Below are 18,053 nucleotides of genomic sequence, written 5' to 3' on the forward strand. Positions count from 1 at the left end.
CAAGGTATTTGCAACATTTAAAGAAGTCAATGTGCTTTAAAAATGCACAAAGCTCTTGAAAAACATATGTCTAGTCTGTGACTCCTCAGAATTTCATGAAAACTTCAGAATCAGTTTAAAAATTAACTAGAGCAGTCTTTTTAAGTTTGTAAACTGGATCCAACATATATTTGAATGATGACATAAAACTACTAGATTAAGTAAAATAATAAATGTGAAAGCACCTAGTTAGGTACTTGGTAAAAAAATAGCTTCTCAATAAATATTTTCTACTAATTCAAATAAAAATGTTTAGATGAGGGTTAAAATATAAACAGAGCAAATTAATAGACTTTTTTGTGACCCCTCTTCTCTGTGTTCTTAAATTATTTTATGTGTTTTATGCTTCTTTATGTATCTCATATTCCTCATTCTACTGTCAGGTATTTGATTAAAGATTGTTTCTCATATTCTGTTTATCCTAGACAGGGTTTAACTACAGACACTAAGTAAATATTCGACAATCTTAGTAGGTATCAGGTAAAGATTACCAATTCTCTTCACACCTGCACTTTATAAAATCTGAGAATGCCAGGTACTCAAATCCCCAACACTTCATTAAAACTTAAGGCAAATTCCAGTCAGAAACATTAAGCTGATGACAAATTAATAAATCCATTCTACTAATCTCAGAGGCTCTGAGTCTATGATGATGTTAACCAGGGAGGAATCTTTTAAGAATGCCACACACTTATTTTTCTGTCTTTATTTAAATAGCCTGACTCTGATCTAAGCCATATATATGTAAGATATTGTAAGAGATATCCCAAGTTCAGAGCTAATAGATGTGAAAAAAAATTGTATCTTAGAATAAATTCAATGTGATGTGTATGTTTATGTATTTATCATTTCTTCCTTCCTCTGAATGTTGTCCTGTCTATAATATATTTTGTGGATCATAAAATGTGCAAAAGGGAAATTTACAATGGATGAGGTAAAGACAAAAGATGTCTTAATATTAATGAAAATTTTTTTGTTTATTAATGGTATAAAATGTCAACAATAATTTATTGCGTAAGAGTAATGTGATTTAATATGCTTTATTGTTTTTAACACTTGGGCTTAACACTCTATGAAACACTGATTCACAGGTTGAATTCTAAATTTGATTTGTTTCCATACTTGGTTTTAATAGCTGTAATATGGGGAAAAGCCACAACATGAACATACATAGGTCCATGTGGAGTAAGCGTATCAACAACTGTGCTTGCAAAATCATGGCACTTGCTTTTCAATCTCAGTCACCAAAGAGGAAAAGGCTGTTGTTGAAATTTGATTCATAACTAATCATCATTTAGGATGTCACTTAATTGCTCTTGCACACAAGTTGAAATTTTTTTTGTATTTTTAAGCTAAATGTTAAAAAATCAAACTCTTATTTGGAATATTTTAACTACATTAGAAAATTCTATTTCTAAGTATTTGTGTGTGTAGCTATAATATTTTATAGGTGATAGTGGATTTGATAAAATGAATAGTTCTGGTGGTTATAAAATAAACTACCTTAATGACTTCTGATAGCACTTGCTGTATTTTTGCCACCAGTTTGTTTCTCAACAATCGGCATGTGAACAATGTCATAAACACACTTTCCTTGCGGTGCCACCTCTGTGTCCTCTCCAGAAGCCAGTGTCTGTTAAAGCAGTTACTCCAACAGTTCTCCACAAAGCACTGTTTTTATTTAAAAAGTAACTTACTGTTAATAAAATATATTTTCCAGTATATCTTTCATTTAATTGTTAAGGAAACAAAAGAATTTGTTCTTTGTGTATTTGCTTTTTGAAATAAAGGACCAAACACCTAAGTTGATCAATATAAGAAACATCTGAACTTTCATTCAACTCAATTCCTGATAAGTCTCCTACTTTGTATAATTTATTGTAACATTTATTTCTTTAAGGCTTCGGGGTTTTTGTGTAACAGTATTTGCTGACAAAGAAATAAAGATGTGCATTTTAGTTTGTCACCACAGTGTTTTCCACGTTCTGTTATTTTCTGTGTCAAGAAGAGCAAATGTTCCCTTAAGCTAGTGACTATTTGTCTCTTATTAAGTCACAATCTTCAAAAAAGACCTCTAAACATTAATTGTTATTTCAACATATTTTGCAAAGTACTGGATTAAATACACTTGACTTAAAACATTGCTGGAAATGATTACAGAGATTCGTCTTCATGTTTTAAATATATGGTTTTGAAATCTTTTGCAAGTCAAGATGACTTCAAATTATTTTTATGTAATAGCTCAAGGTAAAGTACTCACTTAGGAAGGACTCAGGTTTAACAATAATGTAAGGGAAGCCATATTTCAAATAGTTTTCCCACACATTTTCTTTTTTATTCTTTTTTTGGCCAAATCTAATGAGATTATTATTGTTTTTCTTTATAATAGGCTGAGAAAAAGTTCATGTTAGGAATAGAAATGTGTGAGTTTTTTCATTTTGTCATTGTTAGCTCTTCCTTGCATTCCGAGTACTGTAGGAGTATGTTTAGTCTATGCCTTCCCAGAATTTCAGTATTAGTTTTAAACTGCAGTTGATTTGTTGGTTTACAGGAATAAAGACACTTGTACATTTTGTGAAAGTTAATTTTTGTTAAATCTAGATTCTGAAATGGAAATGACAACCTTGATTCATTACCATATGCTAAAAGCTAATGAAAGTGTGAGGCTACCCTATCTGTCCCCTACCCAACAATACTGCTCCCAATACAGGGCTGGCTCTCACACAGACCAATGGGGAATTCTAGTGGTGATCTCCATATAACAGTTTAGTGAAGTTTAATTTCTTTCTCTACCTTCCCTCCTTCCTCTCTCTCTCTCTCTCTCTCTCCCTTCCTTTCTTCCTTTCTCCCTTCCTTCCTCAGGTGTATCCTGAGGTGTTTGTATACATTTAGAAACAGTTATAGTAGTCTTCAAGTGCGAAGAGGAGATATCTTATTTACAGTTATCTGTGGCCTCAACCCCAGTGCCTGGGAGGTGGTAGTAATTCACTTAGTAAATATCTATTGAAAGAAAAAGTGACAATTTCTGGCATGTAAATATATATTATTTTTTTAGAGAGCGAGAGAGAGATTTGTTGTTCCCTTCATTAGGCATTCATTGGCATGCACCTTGACCTGACCACAGCCTTGGCATATCCGGGCAGTGCTCTGACCAACTGAGATACCAGCCAGAACAATGTTATCTTTCTCCTATATTGTAGTAAAAATAAAGGTTGAGCACTATCAGTTTAAACAAAGACAGAAATGAAAAACATGGTATTATCCTATTGTCATATCCACCAGGAATGCATAAAATGCTTTATAAAGTCATTTTTTCCACCACTTACTTTTATATAATTATGTGAGTTGGCACTCCTTCATGGCTATCTATTGTGGAAGTGTTGTACTTCAACTCTTAGTGATAATTTTATAAAGATTACTTAGTAAGGAAAACCACAAGAACTAGTGTTTCCACAGAATAATCAGAGTGCCCGGGTAGTCTCCATCCATTGATCAAGATGGATGGCAGGGGGAGTTTCTTAAATCAAGCACACCAAGAGCTAGAAATATGAATAGATAGGGCCCTGAGCATGCCAAAAGCTAGAAAGATAATTGGATGGGGAAAAAAAGCGCTCTCCTCTGTATCCCTATAAGAACCTCTGGCTTGAGCAGGAAAATTGAGATGGTCTTTGAGATAGGAGTCAACTATTTTCCCAGGATGGTTGGCACCTGAATAAACTTCCTTTTTTATTTTTTTCACGAGCACCTGCCTCAGGAGTTTGTCTTTTGTGGACACAGGAAGCTCAACCTTCGGTTTTTTGTTTGGTGGCGCTCGTGTGCACAAAGTAAGTCTCCATTTTTTGGAACCAGAGACTCTTTGAAATGTTACGGAAGAATTCCAAAATGCTTTTATAAAGCAACATTACTTATGAATAGAAAACTTGAAATCCACAAGCAAAATGGTGCTACTCCTATGACATGACATGTTAACTATAGACCATGCTTCCTGAATTGTTCAAAATCTATGAAATTTCCAAAATCTAGAATGAAGAGTGATGGCAACAACTCAGACAAGGAAGAACTTAAGTAATGAAAAACTGACATTTCCCAATTTCAATGAAGTGACTTTACTAGATTCAAAGGCAGTTTAATAGGGCTTGGACAGAATTAAAACATCACTATGAAAGGTCACAGATGGATAATTGATTTGAGTTTGTAATACCAGGTTGTTGGATAAGAGTCACATTATTTAGGATCTTCATGAAGGATAAAAGACAGGCAAGTCCCTCAATGGACTTTAGTGGTTTGAGCTGGAGCATTTTACTTTAGACAGTTCCTTTAGAATTAGGAAAAAATTATATATTGTTTTTAATGGATGGGTATATCACTGTTTGGTTGTTTGAGAAATGAACAAAAGAGTGGAGCTGAAGACATTAAGTGCTTGCTTTTTGCCCACTGACAAGATAACTAGGACTCCCTGCAATATCTTCGCAGCATGAGGGTGTTAATTTTTACCTAAACCTGTCTCTTTCTGGAAATGACAAATGTGTTTTTTAAGCCTGTTTTTTTCTCTCAATATACCTTTAAAGGTTTTTTAATTGTTTATTGTCTAATCAAGTTGAGATTTTTAAGAAGTTCATTTTTAATTTGTAATGAAAGTTTATAATTTGATTTTTTCAAAAAAGTCAATAAACTGCAAGCACCTGTTAATAAATATTTCAAATAATTGTCAAAAAAAGGATGACTATCAAAGGGAGAAGTTTAATTTTAAAAATCTTAGGATCATTAGAGGAGATTTATGAATACAGACAGGTACATAATATACATTCAAAGAAATCTTGTGAATTTCTCAGAAAATAGAAACATCTCAGTAGAAATAAACATTCAAATGAGAAGACTTGATTAATAAAGTGAATAATGTAAATAACTGATGGTTCTTAACTACGCTCAGTAGATGCATTGCCTTGGATAGGAACAGTATACTAAATTCAGAACCATATGTATTAGAAGAAAAATACCCTGTCAGAAAAATATGTGGTTACTAAATTGGGTGCTATTTTTTACCTAAAAGCCACATTATGGTGTGTTAACAAGAAAAAAACAAAGTTATATAATTGGTCATTTAGGGGGAAAACGTCAAGGAAAGAAGAATTAAACCGAATATAACAGCAACCCTCTTCCGAGTATGAATTTTAGATTATTCAACAGATTGAAAGAAAATTAGTCAAAATCATGTGACTAATCTGTGAATACTAACATGAACACAATATGTTACAGAAAATTCAGAGTTGGTAGTTAAAGAAAATGACCATTTGAATCATTTTTATTTCTAGTTTCCTTGATTATATGACTCAGTAAAAAAAAAAAAATAATGGGTTCCAAATATACATGGTAAAAAGACTAATATTGTTTGCAAGTCTCATCATTTTTAGCATTTAATGTGATCTTCTATCCCAAAAAAACTGCTTCTTCGGGCATGCGTTCTTACAAAAAAAAACAGATATACCTTTACTTGATTCTTTCCTTTTGGTTTCTTTTGGAATGTAATTCCATTCTTTTGGAATGCTCTCACGCAAGCGTTCAGGAACACCAGGCTTGTTTAAGTTTGCCTCACAGTTTCTCCCAGAGTTCATCACAGACATTATCTGCTGTACAACGTCCTTGACAGCGTGGGTCAGTGCCAATCTCAGGCATCGGATGACCTCTAGCTCGGACTCCATACTCGTCGAGGCTTCAAAATCAGACAGCACAAATTAGTTAGCAGAATCTGGCAAAATGTTGTGCTTATTTAATTGGGACTTCAGTTTCTCGGTGATCTACTGTAAAGCTATAAGAAAGGAGAGCAGCTTTTCACCTAGAAATCATATAATTGATAAACAATTTATAAAAGTTAAAAAATTTCTTCTTGATAATAAGGCAAATAGAAATTAAAGTAACACTGAAATACTATATTTGCTGGTAGTTTGGACCTCCACTGGTAAAAAATATAAATTATGTGACCTTCTTATATGACAATTTGGCAATAATATCAAAAGCTCTAACATTTTACTTGCTTGTTAATCCACCTATTCCTTCTCTAGGACTTTATCCTAAAAAATTAATTATGGTTATATAAAAGGTATAAAATTGGAAATAATCTAAATGTCTAAATAAATTGCTAATTTGTTTAACTAGCCAAGGTAAAGTCACCTACACAATAAAGCCATATATTGTTTAGTATAAAAATAAAAGCAGGTCAAAAGAGTATGACATGCAATTTTATTTAAAAAATACATATCTACATACGCATATAAAAATCAAAAGATACACTCTACAATGTTAATGATGATTTTCCTCTTCCTTTACTTTTTTAATTTTTCTGCCTGCCTTCCCTACCTCTCTCCCTCTTGCCCTGGCCGTTTCCCTTTCTTCTTTCTGCCATCCTGCCTTACTTCTGATTATTTCTATTACTTGCCATGATATATTATTATGTGATAAATGCAATAAAAGTTTTTAAAAAAATAACTGCAAAGTCCTGGGGCCACCACTTGAATCAATATACAAAAGCATCTATATACTTTCTTTTCTCCCTCAAGTTTCAAGGTGACATTTCTCAGGTTACTCAGGCCATTGTTAAAATGACCGTGGTGAAGAGGATCATGGTAATATCAAATATTGAGAGTTTTTAATTTTTTAACATGGCACGATCATCAGTTAGGTAAGCTCTCTGTCTTTTTAATGATGTTTCAAGACTTTAATTCATTGAAAGGAATAAAGAAGACTTCTTCCTGTATTAATAATTAACATTCATTTTGGTTCAACTCTTTGGAGTCATGGAAATCATCTCAGGCATCTAAAAATTCTAGAAAGCCAGAAATTCTATTTCTTCTTGTTAAAAGGGTATGTATATTCCTTTTAATTAAAATCAAGATACTGATAATAACAGAAAATAATAGCTCTATCTGAAAAAATTACTTTAAATCTATAGAAATCAATTTGTGTAAAATAACTGGCACATAGTAGGCATTATGCATATATTTGCTAGTATTACCTAAGATATGAGCTTACTTACAATGTTACACTATTGGGCTGCCCAGTATTCTCTTGATTCAAGGTTCTGAAACAATCCTGAGCACAAACTACTTATAGGGAGGATTAAGCAATAGCTACAGATGCCAATGGTAGAAATAAGATACAGATTTTTTTTTAATAAAGGAGAAATTGGAGAAGAGGGAATATGGAAAAAGAGAGTAAGTAGCAAGAACTTCTGCTTTCCAACTCTGCATATGAAGAGCCTGGAAGTCACTATTATATCCTAACAATAAGTAAAAAGCTGAACAGATTGGGGGAAAAAAGCAACTCTTCTTAAAAATGTAAGAGGTGAAGACACAAGGCAGAAGTCTGAAGTCACAAGGTGAAAACAGGCAAATATAGGGAGTCACGGCTTACTGGAGCAAAGAGTCAAGCAGAAAGTACCAGGAGAAGCAGTACCAAGGTGGAAATCTCAGCTGCAATTGATGAATTGTTGGAGGCTCAGAGCAGACAAGTCTGAGAGTTAAAACTCCAGAAATGCCTGCCATAGGGGGTTGGGGCTGCCACACTTTTATGAGTTTTACCTCCAGGAGCTCCACTTGTTTCCTACAATAAATGTCAGCGAAAAATCCACCAGTGCTTCTAGCATGGGGAGAAAAAAAGAAACATTTTGAAATAGGTCAGAGCACTCTGTTCTCCTTAAGGCCTGCCCTTAGGAGAAACTATTAAAACAGAGCCTAACCTATCTAGTTGAAGGGAAAGGCCCAATTCTAGTCTCCTCTAGCCATACTCTCCAGTTTAGGAGGGAAGGAAAAAATGGAGAAACATTTGTGAAGTATACCATCCAGAGGCACAGACTCATTAAAAAATAGAGACCAAATCATAGGACTATAGATAGCTTACCCTCCCCCAACACGTCTCCACCACATCATTAAAGACCTATTTAGAGCAGTTCTTTTTGCCAGTATATCATGTCCAGCTTTCAAAAAAAAAAAAAAAAAGCCCTGACTGGTGTGGCTCAGTGGATTGAGGACCTGCCTGCGAACCAAGGGATTGCCAGTTCGATTCCCAGTCAGGGCACATGCCTAAGTTGCAAGCAGGCCACATACCCAGTGGGGGCATATGAGAGGCAACCATACATTCAGGAGGTTTCTCTCCTTTTCTTTCTCTCCTCCTTCCCCTCTCTCTCTAAAATAAATAAATATTTAAAATAAAAAAGAAATGATAAGACATGCTAAAAGGCAAAAAACAAAATTTGAAAAGAAAGAGCAAGCATTAGAAACAGACATAGCAAAGATGTTAGAATTATCAGACTAGGAATTTAAAACCGCTATGATTAATATGCTAAATGTGCTAATAGATAAAATAGGTAGCATAAAAGAACAAATGGGCAATGTAGATAGAGAGACGAAAGTCCTAAGAAATACTCCCTGAAAAATACTAGAGATCAAAAGCACTGTAACAAAATTAAAGAGTTTATTAGTAAACTGAACATGGCTGATGGAAGAATACCTGAGCTTAGGGATATCTCAATAGAAATCTCCAAAACTGAAAAGTAAAGAAAAGAAAGACTAGAAACAAGAAACCAGACCAGAATATTAAGGGACTATGGGACAACTGCAAAAGGTGTAACATACATATAATGGGAATACTAGAGAAAAAAGAGAGGAAAAAAAAACCCAGAAAAAATATTTAAAACAATAATGAAAAAGAATTTTTCCCCAAATAATATCAAAGACAAACCACAGATCCAGGAAGTTAGGAGAATGTGAAGAAGATAAATACTTTAAAAAATTATACTTAGGCATATTATATTTAAACTAGATAGAAAAATCAAACATAAAGAAAAAGTCCTGAAAGAAGCCATAAGGAAAAAGACACCTTACATTTAGAGAAACAAAGAATTACATTTGACTTTTCCAGAAACAACGCAACTAAGAAGAGAATAAAGTAAAATCTAGAGTGTCAAAAGAAAAATAATCACCCTAGAATTCTACCTCTTGTAAAATTATCCTTCAAAAGTAAAGGAAAAATAAAGACCTTATTAGACAAACAAACATTGAGGAGATTTGAAACCAGTAGACTTGCCTTGCAAGAAATGTTCATTTTTTTTTTGTTTTTTTCTCCTCAAGCTGCTTCTATAGTTACTGAAACTGAGATAACTGCTTTGACTTTGCAACTGCTCATGCACTGAATGCAACACGATTCATTAAGCCTGTTAAATGAGGAAATGGATCAATTAAGAAAAGTAGACTTGCACAATTGTATGGCTTTAGATATGCTCACTGCATCCCAAGGTGGGGTACATGCCCTAGTAGGAGCAGAATGCTGTGTATATGTTCCTGATGTTCACCACAACATAAGCCAAGCTTTTCAAGCATTAGCCTTTGAGACCCATACCACTGAATGCCTGACAGGTGATCCTTTGCAGGAATGGCTGGCATCCCTAAACATTGAATGGCGGTGGGTCCTTGCTGTCTTGGGTGGCAGCACTTTTGTGTTGCTTGTCTGTTGCTGTGGCTTATCTTGCTGCTGTGGTTTTTTGTTACAGGGCTCTGCCCTCCTCACCAAGGGAACTTTGTGGAAGATATCCTTGCATAGATTTTGTGGTAGGAACTCAGAAGCGGTGGATTGTAGGGTAAGTGGAGGCAGTCTGTCTCCCTCACCCATGTGTCTGGGTCACTAAGGGAAACAGTTTCTCACAACCTTGAAGGTCTGATAAAGCAATGTTCTGCCAGCCTTGAGTCTGGGTCCGATAAACAGTTCCCATGACATGAAGTGGGCTCGCATGTGCAGCTCATGCTATGTCACCTAACCATTTGGCCGGTAGCTGGTTTTGTTCCTTCTAGAACTTAAGAAGGCGGGGTCTTTTTTAGTGTGTGTGCAGACAGAGACATGGGCTCATGGCCTGCGTGGCTCCCACAAATAAAGGCATGTCAAGCAGAAAAAAAAAAGAAAAAAATAAAATAGTATAGGTCAAAAACTCAGATGTACATAAAGAGCATTGAAGGAGTAAGTGAAGGTAAAATTAAAACTTTTTTCTTATTCATAATTGATCTGACAGATAAGTTTGTTCAAAATAATAATACCAACACTGTATTAACTCAAGCATATATTATATATGCATACATATATGATTATACTTCTGTATTTTTATTTATAAGTGAAATGAATAACAGCAATGATACAAAAGGGAGAAATTAGAATTATTTTGCTATTATAAGATACTCATACAACCCGTGAAGTGTTATAGAGTTATTTGAAAGTGAACTTGGGTCCTGGTCAGTGTGGCTCAGTTAGTTGAAGCACCATCCTGATTCCCCATTAGGGCACATACCTAGGTTGTGGGTTATATGGGAAGCAACTGATGGGTGTTTCTCTCTAACATCAATGTTTCTCTCCCCTCCCTTTCCTCTCTCTAAAATGAAAAAGCTTATTTAAAAAAGAAAGTGAACTTGGATAGAGTATTTCATACTCTATATATACTGCGAAGTCTAGGGCAACCACTTTAAAAAGTAAAAAAAGATGTATAACTGATATGCCAAAAAAGAAAAAAAATAAAATCATATAAAAAGTTCAGTTAAAACCGTAAGAAGCAAAGGATTGGAAGCCAAAAAATAGCCATATTGTGGGCCATAAAACATACTTAGTAAATTTAAAAGAATAAAAATCATACAATGTCTGCTCTGATCATAAAGAAATTGCACTAGAAATCAGTAACAGAAAAATAATTATAATTAAGAAATACCGAAATGTAGACATTGAACAAAACACCTTCAGATAACACAGGAGTAAAAGTAGAGATCTCAAGAGAAATATTAAAATATTTTCAACTAAATGAAAACAATAACACAACTTATAAATATTTGTGGGATGCAGCAAAAGCAGGGAAATTTATAGCATTGAATGCATATACTAGAAAAGAAGAAAAGTCTAAAATCAACAACCTAACAAGTTTCCACCTTAGCAATCTAGAAAAATAAGAACATATTGAATCTAAACTAAGCAGAAGAAAAAATAATAGTAATTAGAGCAGAAATTAATGAATCTGAAAATAGGAAGTCAATAGAGAAAATCAACAAAACTAATAAAATTGTTAAGCCTCTAGTCAGGCAAACTAAGAAAAATAGAGGATATAAACTATTAAAATGAAAGAGGGAACATCACAACAGATGAATGGACAATAAAAGGATGATTAAGGGATATTACAAACAACTCTATGCCAACAGATTTGATATCCTAGATAAAATGGACCAATTCTTTGAAAGACAATCTGCCAAAACTCAACAAGAAGAGACAGTTCACGTAGGCCTATACCTATTAAAGAAATTGAATCAATAATTAATAACATTCCAAACAGAAAGCGCCAGGCCCTGATGAGTTCATTGGTGAATTCTACCAAACATTTAAGGAAGAAATTACACCAATTCTCTTCAGTCTCTTTCAGAACATAGAAAGAGAGAGACTGCTTCCTAACTCATTCTGAGGCCAACATTACCTGAATACCAAAACCAGAAAAAGACATTACAAGAAAACTATAGAATAATGTCATTAACATAGATGGAAAAATCTAAAATATTAGAAAATTGAATCCAAAAATCTAGAATAAGAATTATGCATCATAATGAAGTGGAATTTATCCAATATATGCAAAGGTGGTTCATATTAGAAAATCTACAAGTAGCACAACTATTTGTGAAAATAAAATCTGTAAAGGATGAAAAATCCATATACTTAACAACATAACACTCATAACATCTGATATCCAATCAAAAGTTAATAGACATGGAAAAAACAAAAAAATTGTAATCTATAATCAGAAGAAAAACCAGTCAATAGAAACCTACCCCAAAATGACAGTGATAACATGAGGAACAAGGGTTTAAAATAGACTTCATGGACATGTACAAACAAGGATTTGAACATGAGGAGAGATATTCAAAATATAAAAAGGAACTACATGGAATTATTACAAATTAAAAATACCTGGAATAAAAATTATGGGATGGTCTGAATAGCAATTTAGAAACTGAAGAAATAAAAACCACTGAATTGATATAACAGAAAGTATCCAAACCAAAATGCAAAGAAAAAGAAGGTTAAAAACAGAAAAACAACAATAACCAAAGAAATCCAAAAAGAATACAGCTTCAGTGATATGTGAAAATACCAAAAGGTCTAGTATTCATGGAATGGGAGTCCCAGAAAAAAGTAGTGGTAAAGGGGACAAAAGATAAACTATCCCAAGAAAGAATGGCTGAAATGTTTCCAAATATGATAAAAACTAAATATCCTCAGATCCCAGAAGCTCAGCAAACCCTGAGCAGAGTGAATACAAAGACAACTAACAAAGTACAATGAAATCAAATTGTTGGAAAGTAGTGCTAAAGATGCGAATATTAAAAATCAACCATAAAAAGAAGACACATTACATAAAAGAAAACATTTTTAATATTAACTGATTTATCATCAGGAACAATATGAGCCAGAGGATAACAGAATAACATCTTTAAGGTGCTGAATGAAAAAGGAAAAGAACAAAAGAATCTCTGAACCCAGAATTCTATTCTAATAAGAATATTTCAAATATAAAGGCAAAGTACTTATTTCATGCAATCAAAAGCTAAAATAACTTGATGGCAGATGATTCGCAATACAAGAAATGTTAAAGGAAGTATTTCAGTTAGAAGGAAAATGATACCTCTTAGAAACTCAGATCTATACCAATAAGAGAAGAGTATCAGAAATGATAAATATATGAATAAATGCAAAAACTTTCTTTTCATTTTTAATTTCTTTAAAATATAATCTACTGAAACAAAAATAAAACAATGAATTGTGGGGTTTATAACATTAGTAAAAATAACATCCATGCCAACCCTAGCATAAAGGATAGGTGGGAATAAATGGAAATATTCCATTGTAAAGTTCTTACATTAGATGTGAAGTGCTATAATATTATTAAAAGGTAAACTGATTAGTTAAATACACATATTGTAAACCCTGGAGCAACCATATACATACATACACATATACATGTAAAAACAATTTGTATAAAGACCAAGGATGTTTCACCAATTTGAAGTTTTGCCCCCTTTAGACTCCTTACATAATTTGGGCTCTATGAATATATATAATATCTGTCTAAGGAGACTTGTCTGACCATATGGAGGAGGATTTGCTCAATGTGTAGAGAGAAGACTAGTTAAGATTGAGTAGTAGTTTTGCTTTCCCATGCCAGCACCTGAAGTCTCTTGATATTTTCTAGGTCATTTTCAGTACAGTATTGTGCTGAGTGTCAAATGGTTCAAGAACTTAAGAGTTGCAGGAAAATAATGGTTGAAGCATGTGAGTCACCAGTTCTTTACAATCTTGTGAGAATTCAGCTCTTACTTCAGCAGAAGCAACCAAAACTAGCAGAGAATGAAGAGGCTTTCAAAGTTGTTTTTCTTTTAGTCAAGTCGACATCAGAAGTAATTCATTCTACTTAACTAGAAAATTACCCTTCTTTGATTAAAGAAGGAGCAATGAGAGATTGTATGAAAACTGTATAAGTACCGCATGCTAACCGATTGTGCCACTGGAACCCAATGAAGCCCACTCCAAGACACATCATCATTAAAATGGCAAATATCAAAGACAAACAGAGAATCCTAACGGCAGCAAGGGAGAAACAGGTAGGAACATATAAGGGAGCCCTGATATGGCTAGCAGCTGAGTTCTCAACAGAAACACTGCAAGCCAGAAGGGAGAGGCAAGAAATATTCCAAGTCATGAAAAGCAAAGGCCTGCAACTAAGACTGCTCTACCCAGCAAGGCTCTCAATTAAAATGGATGGCAAAATAAGGAGTTTCCCATACAAAAGATGGCTAAAAGAATAACCTCCACCAAACCAGCACTGCAAAATAGGCTAAAAGGACTGCTTTAAGATGAAGAAAAAGAATTTATGAATACCCAGTTCCTTTCACAGTTGCCAATACTTGATATTGCCAATATTTTTTAAATTGTATTAATCTGATTGTGACAATGATGTTATTTTAATTGTTCCTTTACTATTTGTTGAAACTAAACCTGTTTTTGTATATTTCTTGCATATTTCTATTATAAATGACTTTTTCATATTCTTTATCCATTTATTGATTAAAGGTTTATAGAATTTTTTCCCTAAAAAAAAAACAAACTATTAATCCTTTTTTATATGTGTTGCAAATATTTTCCCATTCTATTACTTGTCCTTTAACTTTTTAAAATATGTATATTACTATATAGTCTTAAATATTTCATATAGTCATATTGTCAATATTTTACTTTATAGCTTCTGGGCTTGAATATTTTATTTCAGGGTAAGAAAAATATTATTTTGTATTTTCTCTGAAAACTCCTTAGATTCTACATACTGATTTTTAACCAACCTGAATATTTTTTGTATAATGTGTGAAATAAGGCTCTCTATTTGTTTTATTTCAAGTAATAGTGGTCCATGCACCTTATTTGTTGAATAAGCCTTATTTTACCCATTGATTTGAAATATCAATTTAATCATATATTACATTGTTAGACAGATATATACATTTGTTTCTAGAATGCTCATTATATTTCATTGATCTACTTGATTATTTCTGTGCTGGTGTCATGTTTTAATTGCTGACATTTTATAATGGTTTTAAATTTTTTAATATTTTACAACTGACTTTGACATTAAAAAGTAAATAAAATCAATCTGCACTTGAAAGAAAGAAAGAAAGAAAGAAAGAAAGAAAGAAAGAAAGAAAGAAAGAAAGAAAGAAAGAAAGATGGAAATGCTACCTTTTGCAACAACATGGATAGAACTAGAGAATATTAAGCTAAGTGAAATAAGCCAGTTGATGAAAACAAATACCATATGATCTCACCGGTAAGTGGAATCTAGTAAAAAAAAAATAAACTAAAGAAGAAAATAAACCACAGGAATGGAAACATGGAATAGACTGAAAGTGACCAGAGGGGATGGGGAAAGAGGACAGTGGGGGAAAGAAGGGGAAGGGACTAGACAAAGAACATGTACGAATGATCCATGGACACGGACAAGAGTGGGAATTGAATGTGTGAGGAGGTGGTCGGGGTGGGATGGGTGGAGGGTAGTAAAGGGGGAAAAATTGAGACAACTGTAATAGAATAAACATGATTCAAACATTTAAAATAAAGAAAACTGGAAGATATAACTTTAATAGGAGATAATTATTATGGAATCTTTATGTGATCAGTTGATCATTACATAGTTATTACATAGTTATCTATTGCTATTTTGCAGAGAAAATGAACAAGAGAAGATGTAATATGACTTTAAAATAGATAAAAAGACATTCAAGTTGAGTCTAAAAGATAGTCAAAAGAATGAAACCATGATTATGAGCCAGTTAAAGTTTTAAAATATGGATTCTAGGAAATACTTTATGAAAATGGCGGTTCCAAAACACTGTATGAGAAAGCTTATAGGTTGAAAGCCTAGTGTAAATGATGTAAATCGTTAATGGGCTAACAGGATAACCACTAAGTTCTCATCCGTTGTTTTCCCAGGATATTAAATATGGGGATTTAAAGGTAGAAAAACAGTCTTTATACCTCGTCCTGAATGTGGGGCTATCCATGAACACTTCCTCTTCCAACAGGGAACCTGCTCTGTAGTTAACATCTGCTCTAGCTGGAGGCAGAACAATACACATGGGAAAACATATTGTCCCCAAAGGAATGACAGGATGCCTTGCAGAGAGAGGCACCAAGGTCATCATAATAAATCCCTCCTACATTTGAAGAAAATTGACCAGTAGTTTTGTCCATCAGTTCATTAAATAAATGCACCCATGAATCACAATATATTTTATCACATCTTATTAATGTCCTTATGTTCGATAGCAAAACATAATCTCTGGCAAATATTAAATTAAATTTTTTTATGAGAGAACACTTCCAAAATATTTATAAGTAAAATCTGAGTTACATAATTTTCCCCCTCAACCTCCTCTTCACCTTGTTTGTCCCAAGTGTACTAAATTTTGATGGGAACTAATGGCTAATGACTTCCAAAAGAAGCCTTTATACTGAAGAAAAAATAAGGTAAACTTTTACAAGTAACAGACCCAGCAAAACTGATATCGATAAAACTTTTAAAATACTTTTAATGATACATTTAGCTATCTTTACAATGCTTCTTTTAAAATTATAAATTTCTCATACCTGGAATGTGATATAAAAAGTCCCATAATTGTTCTTCTTCCATGTAGCTCACAAAAACATTTCCAAATGTTTGTGGAGAAAGATTGCAATAGTATAGTACTTTAAAGATGGCTTCCACCAAGCTAGATACTTGACTCATATTATTTTCTGAATCAGAACCTTCTTCTTGAAAGGTGCATTCTTAAAAAGAATAAAAACAATTTAGTAAGATAGGTATCAGCAAGTATGATTAAATTCATATCACCCTGGCATAATGCTGCAAAAATGTATTTGATTAATAATAAGAAAAAAACCACATTATTTGAGACCAATGGTCCATCTAATCCAATACTGTACCTGAGATATACAAGGATATATATAGAAGAAAAACTGTGAGAAAGACCACAATGACATCACGTCAAAGAACAATGCTAATTTCCTTTTATGTTAATTTTTTTCTCTTTAAGTAAACTTTTTTATTTCTTTTCCCATTTAAAAATAATATACATTCATTCTAGAAATCATAAAAAATCCAACTAAGGAAACTAAAATTGTACCAAATCCTACCAATAAATAATATTCACTATATTTGATGCAGTATTGTATTCATAATATATACAAATATACATAAATGAATATAGGTATATATAACTTAAAGCCAAATACAATAATTCTATATATACCCATTTGTTATTTAAAATATATTTAGAGCTAGTCGAATCTTTGTATCTCTCTTTGGAATTTATGTTCTGAACACTACAATACTCTTTATTCAGAACATAAATTTCATGGAAAATTCACATTTATAATGTTCTCAGAATTATTCTACCAATTCTACAAATAAATTTATACATGTTTTTAAACCCATAGGTCCTATCATTTCAGAATTAAGAGGTTTATCAATTGGCTTCTCAATAAACCTAATTTAGGAATTTCTACAAAGACATAACCATCTTAATTGCCCTTTGCAGCCTTCCTCTGGCTCCACTATGACTTCTTCAAAGATCAGTAATCAGAAGCTCCTATAATACTATTGTGTCTATAATTTGATGGGAAAAAGTGAAACCATTTCCATTTTGTTTGGTTAATTAACATGATATGTCCAGTATCATAATATGTAAAAATATTCATTGAAATAAAGATAATGACTCTCATATCTTATCTCATATTTTAAATATCTTAAATAAATATAATGTAGGTTATTTTGGAATGATTACTGTTTCTTTCTTGCTCATTTAGAAGCTTTTCACTTTATGTTTTTTCTTGATAATTTTATTTCTGTGATTTGATTTTCACGATCTAGAACTCAATGTTATCTGCAAACTAAGAAATAGCACCATAGATTTTATGTAGAGGAAATTTATTGTGTTTGCTTTTCTAATAACCACTCTATCTCTTTTTAAACAAGTTATTTTAAGCAAGCTATCCCTGCCTCCATTCTCAGCCTTAACTCTACCCTCCACCCCTCAATGCACACACACACTGTTCATTTGGTTGGATGAAACGGATTCCATCACCTGGGATGGGCACATGACCAAGTACTGTCAGAGCACGACACCCCCAATAGCCCTGTAACAGTTCAGGGATATGTGGGTAACCAATGAGAATGTCCCTCAGGGTTTTTGCTGGAACTATTGGTAAAGTGGTCTTGTTGCCCTGGGGTTGCTAAGCTGGTAGAAAGTAGCTTGGAAGTTACTGATGACCATTTTGGGGAAAAGCTGACTGAAAACAAACCCTGTACAGTAAGAAGCAGAACCAAGAGATGGAGGAGACGACATTGCTGATGAGGTAACGCTGTTTGAGAACACGAATTTAGCAATGCCTTTATATTT

The 18,053-nt window shown here is 33.2% G+C and overlaps 1 protein-coding gene across 1 annotated transcript in view; it reads right to left on the bottom strand.

Moving 5' to 3' along the window:
- KIAA0825 (KIAA0825 ortholog) overlaps positions 1-18,053 on the bottom strand; it is a 386,482-nt gene that overhangs the window by 194,973 nt on the left and 173,456 nt on the right. Inside the window, exons 14-15 of the mRNA XM_054578604.1 lie at positions 16,243-16,422; positions 5,525-5,749 (exon numbers count right to left, since the gene is read on the bottom strand). Of these exons, the coding sequence (XP_054434579.1) occupies positions 5,525-5,749; positions 16,243-16,422 (405 nt within the window). The remainder of the gene's footprint in view (positions 1-5,524; positions 5,750-16,242; positions 16,423-18,053) is intronic.

The sequence above is a fragment of the Pteronotus mesoamericanus genome, unplaced genomic scaffold, assembly GCF_021234165.1.
Source record: "Pteronotus mesoamericanus isolate MK-2021 breed Mesoamerican mustached bat unplaced genomic scaffold, CSHL_Meso_final contig_50, whole genome shotgun sequence".
NCBI classification, from domain to species: Eukaryota; Metazoa; Chordata; class Mammalia; order Chiroptera; family Mormoopidae; genus Pteronotus; species Pteronotus mesoamericanus.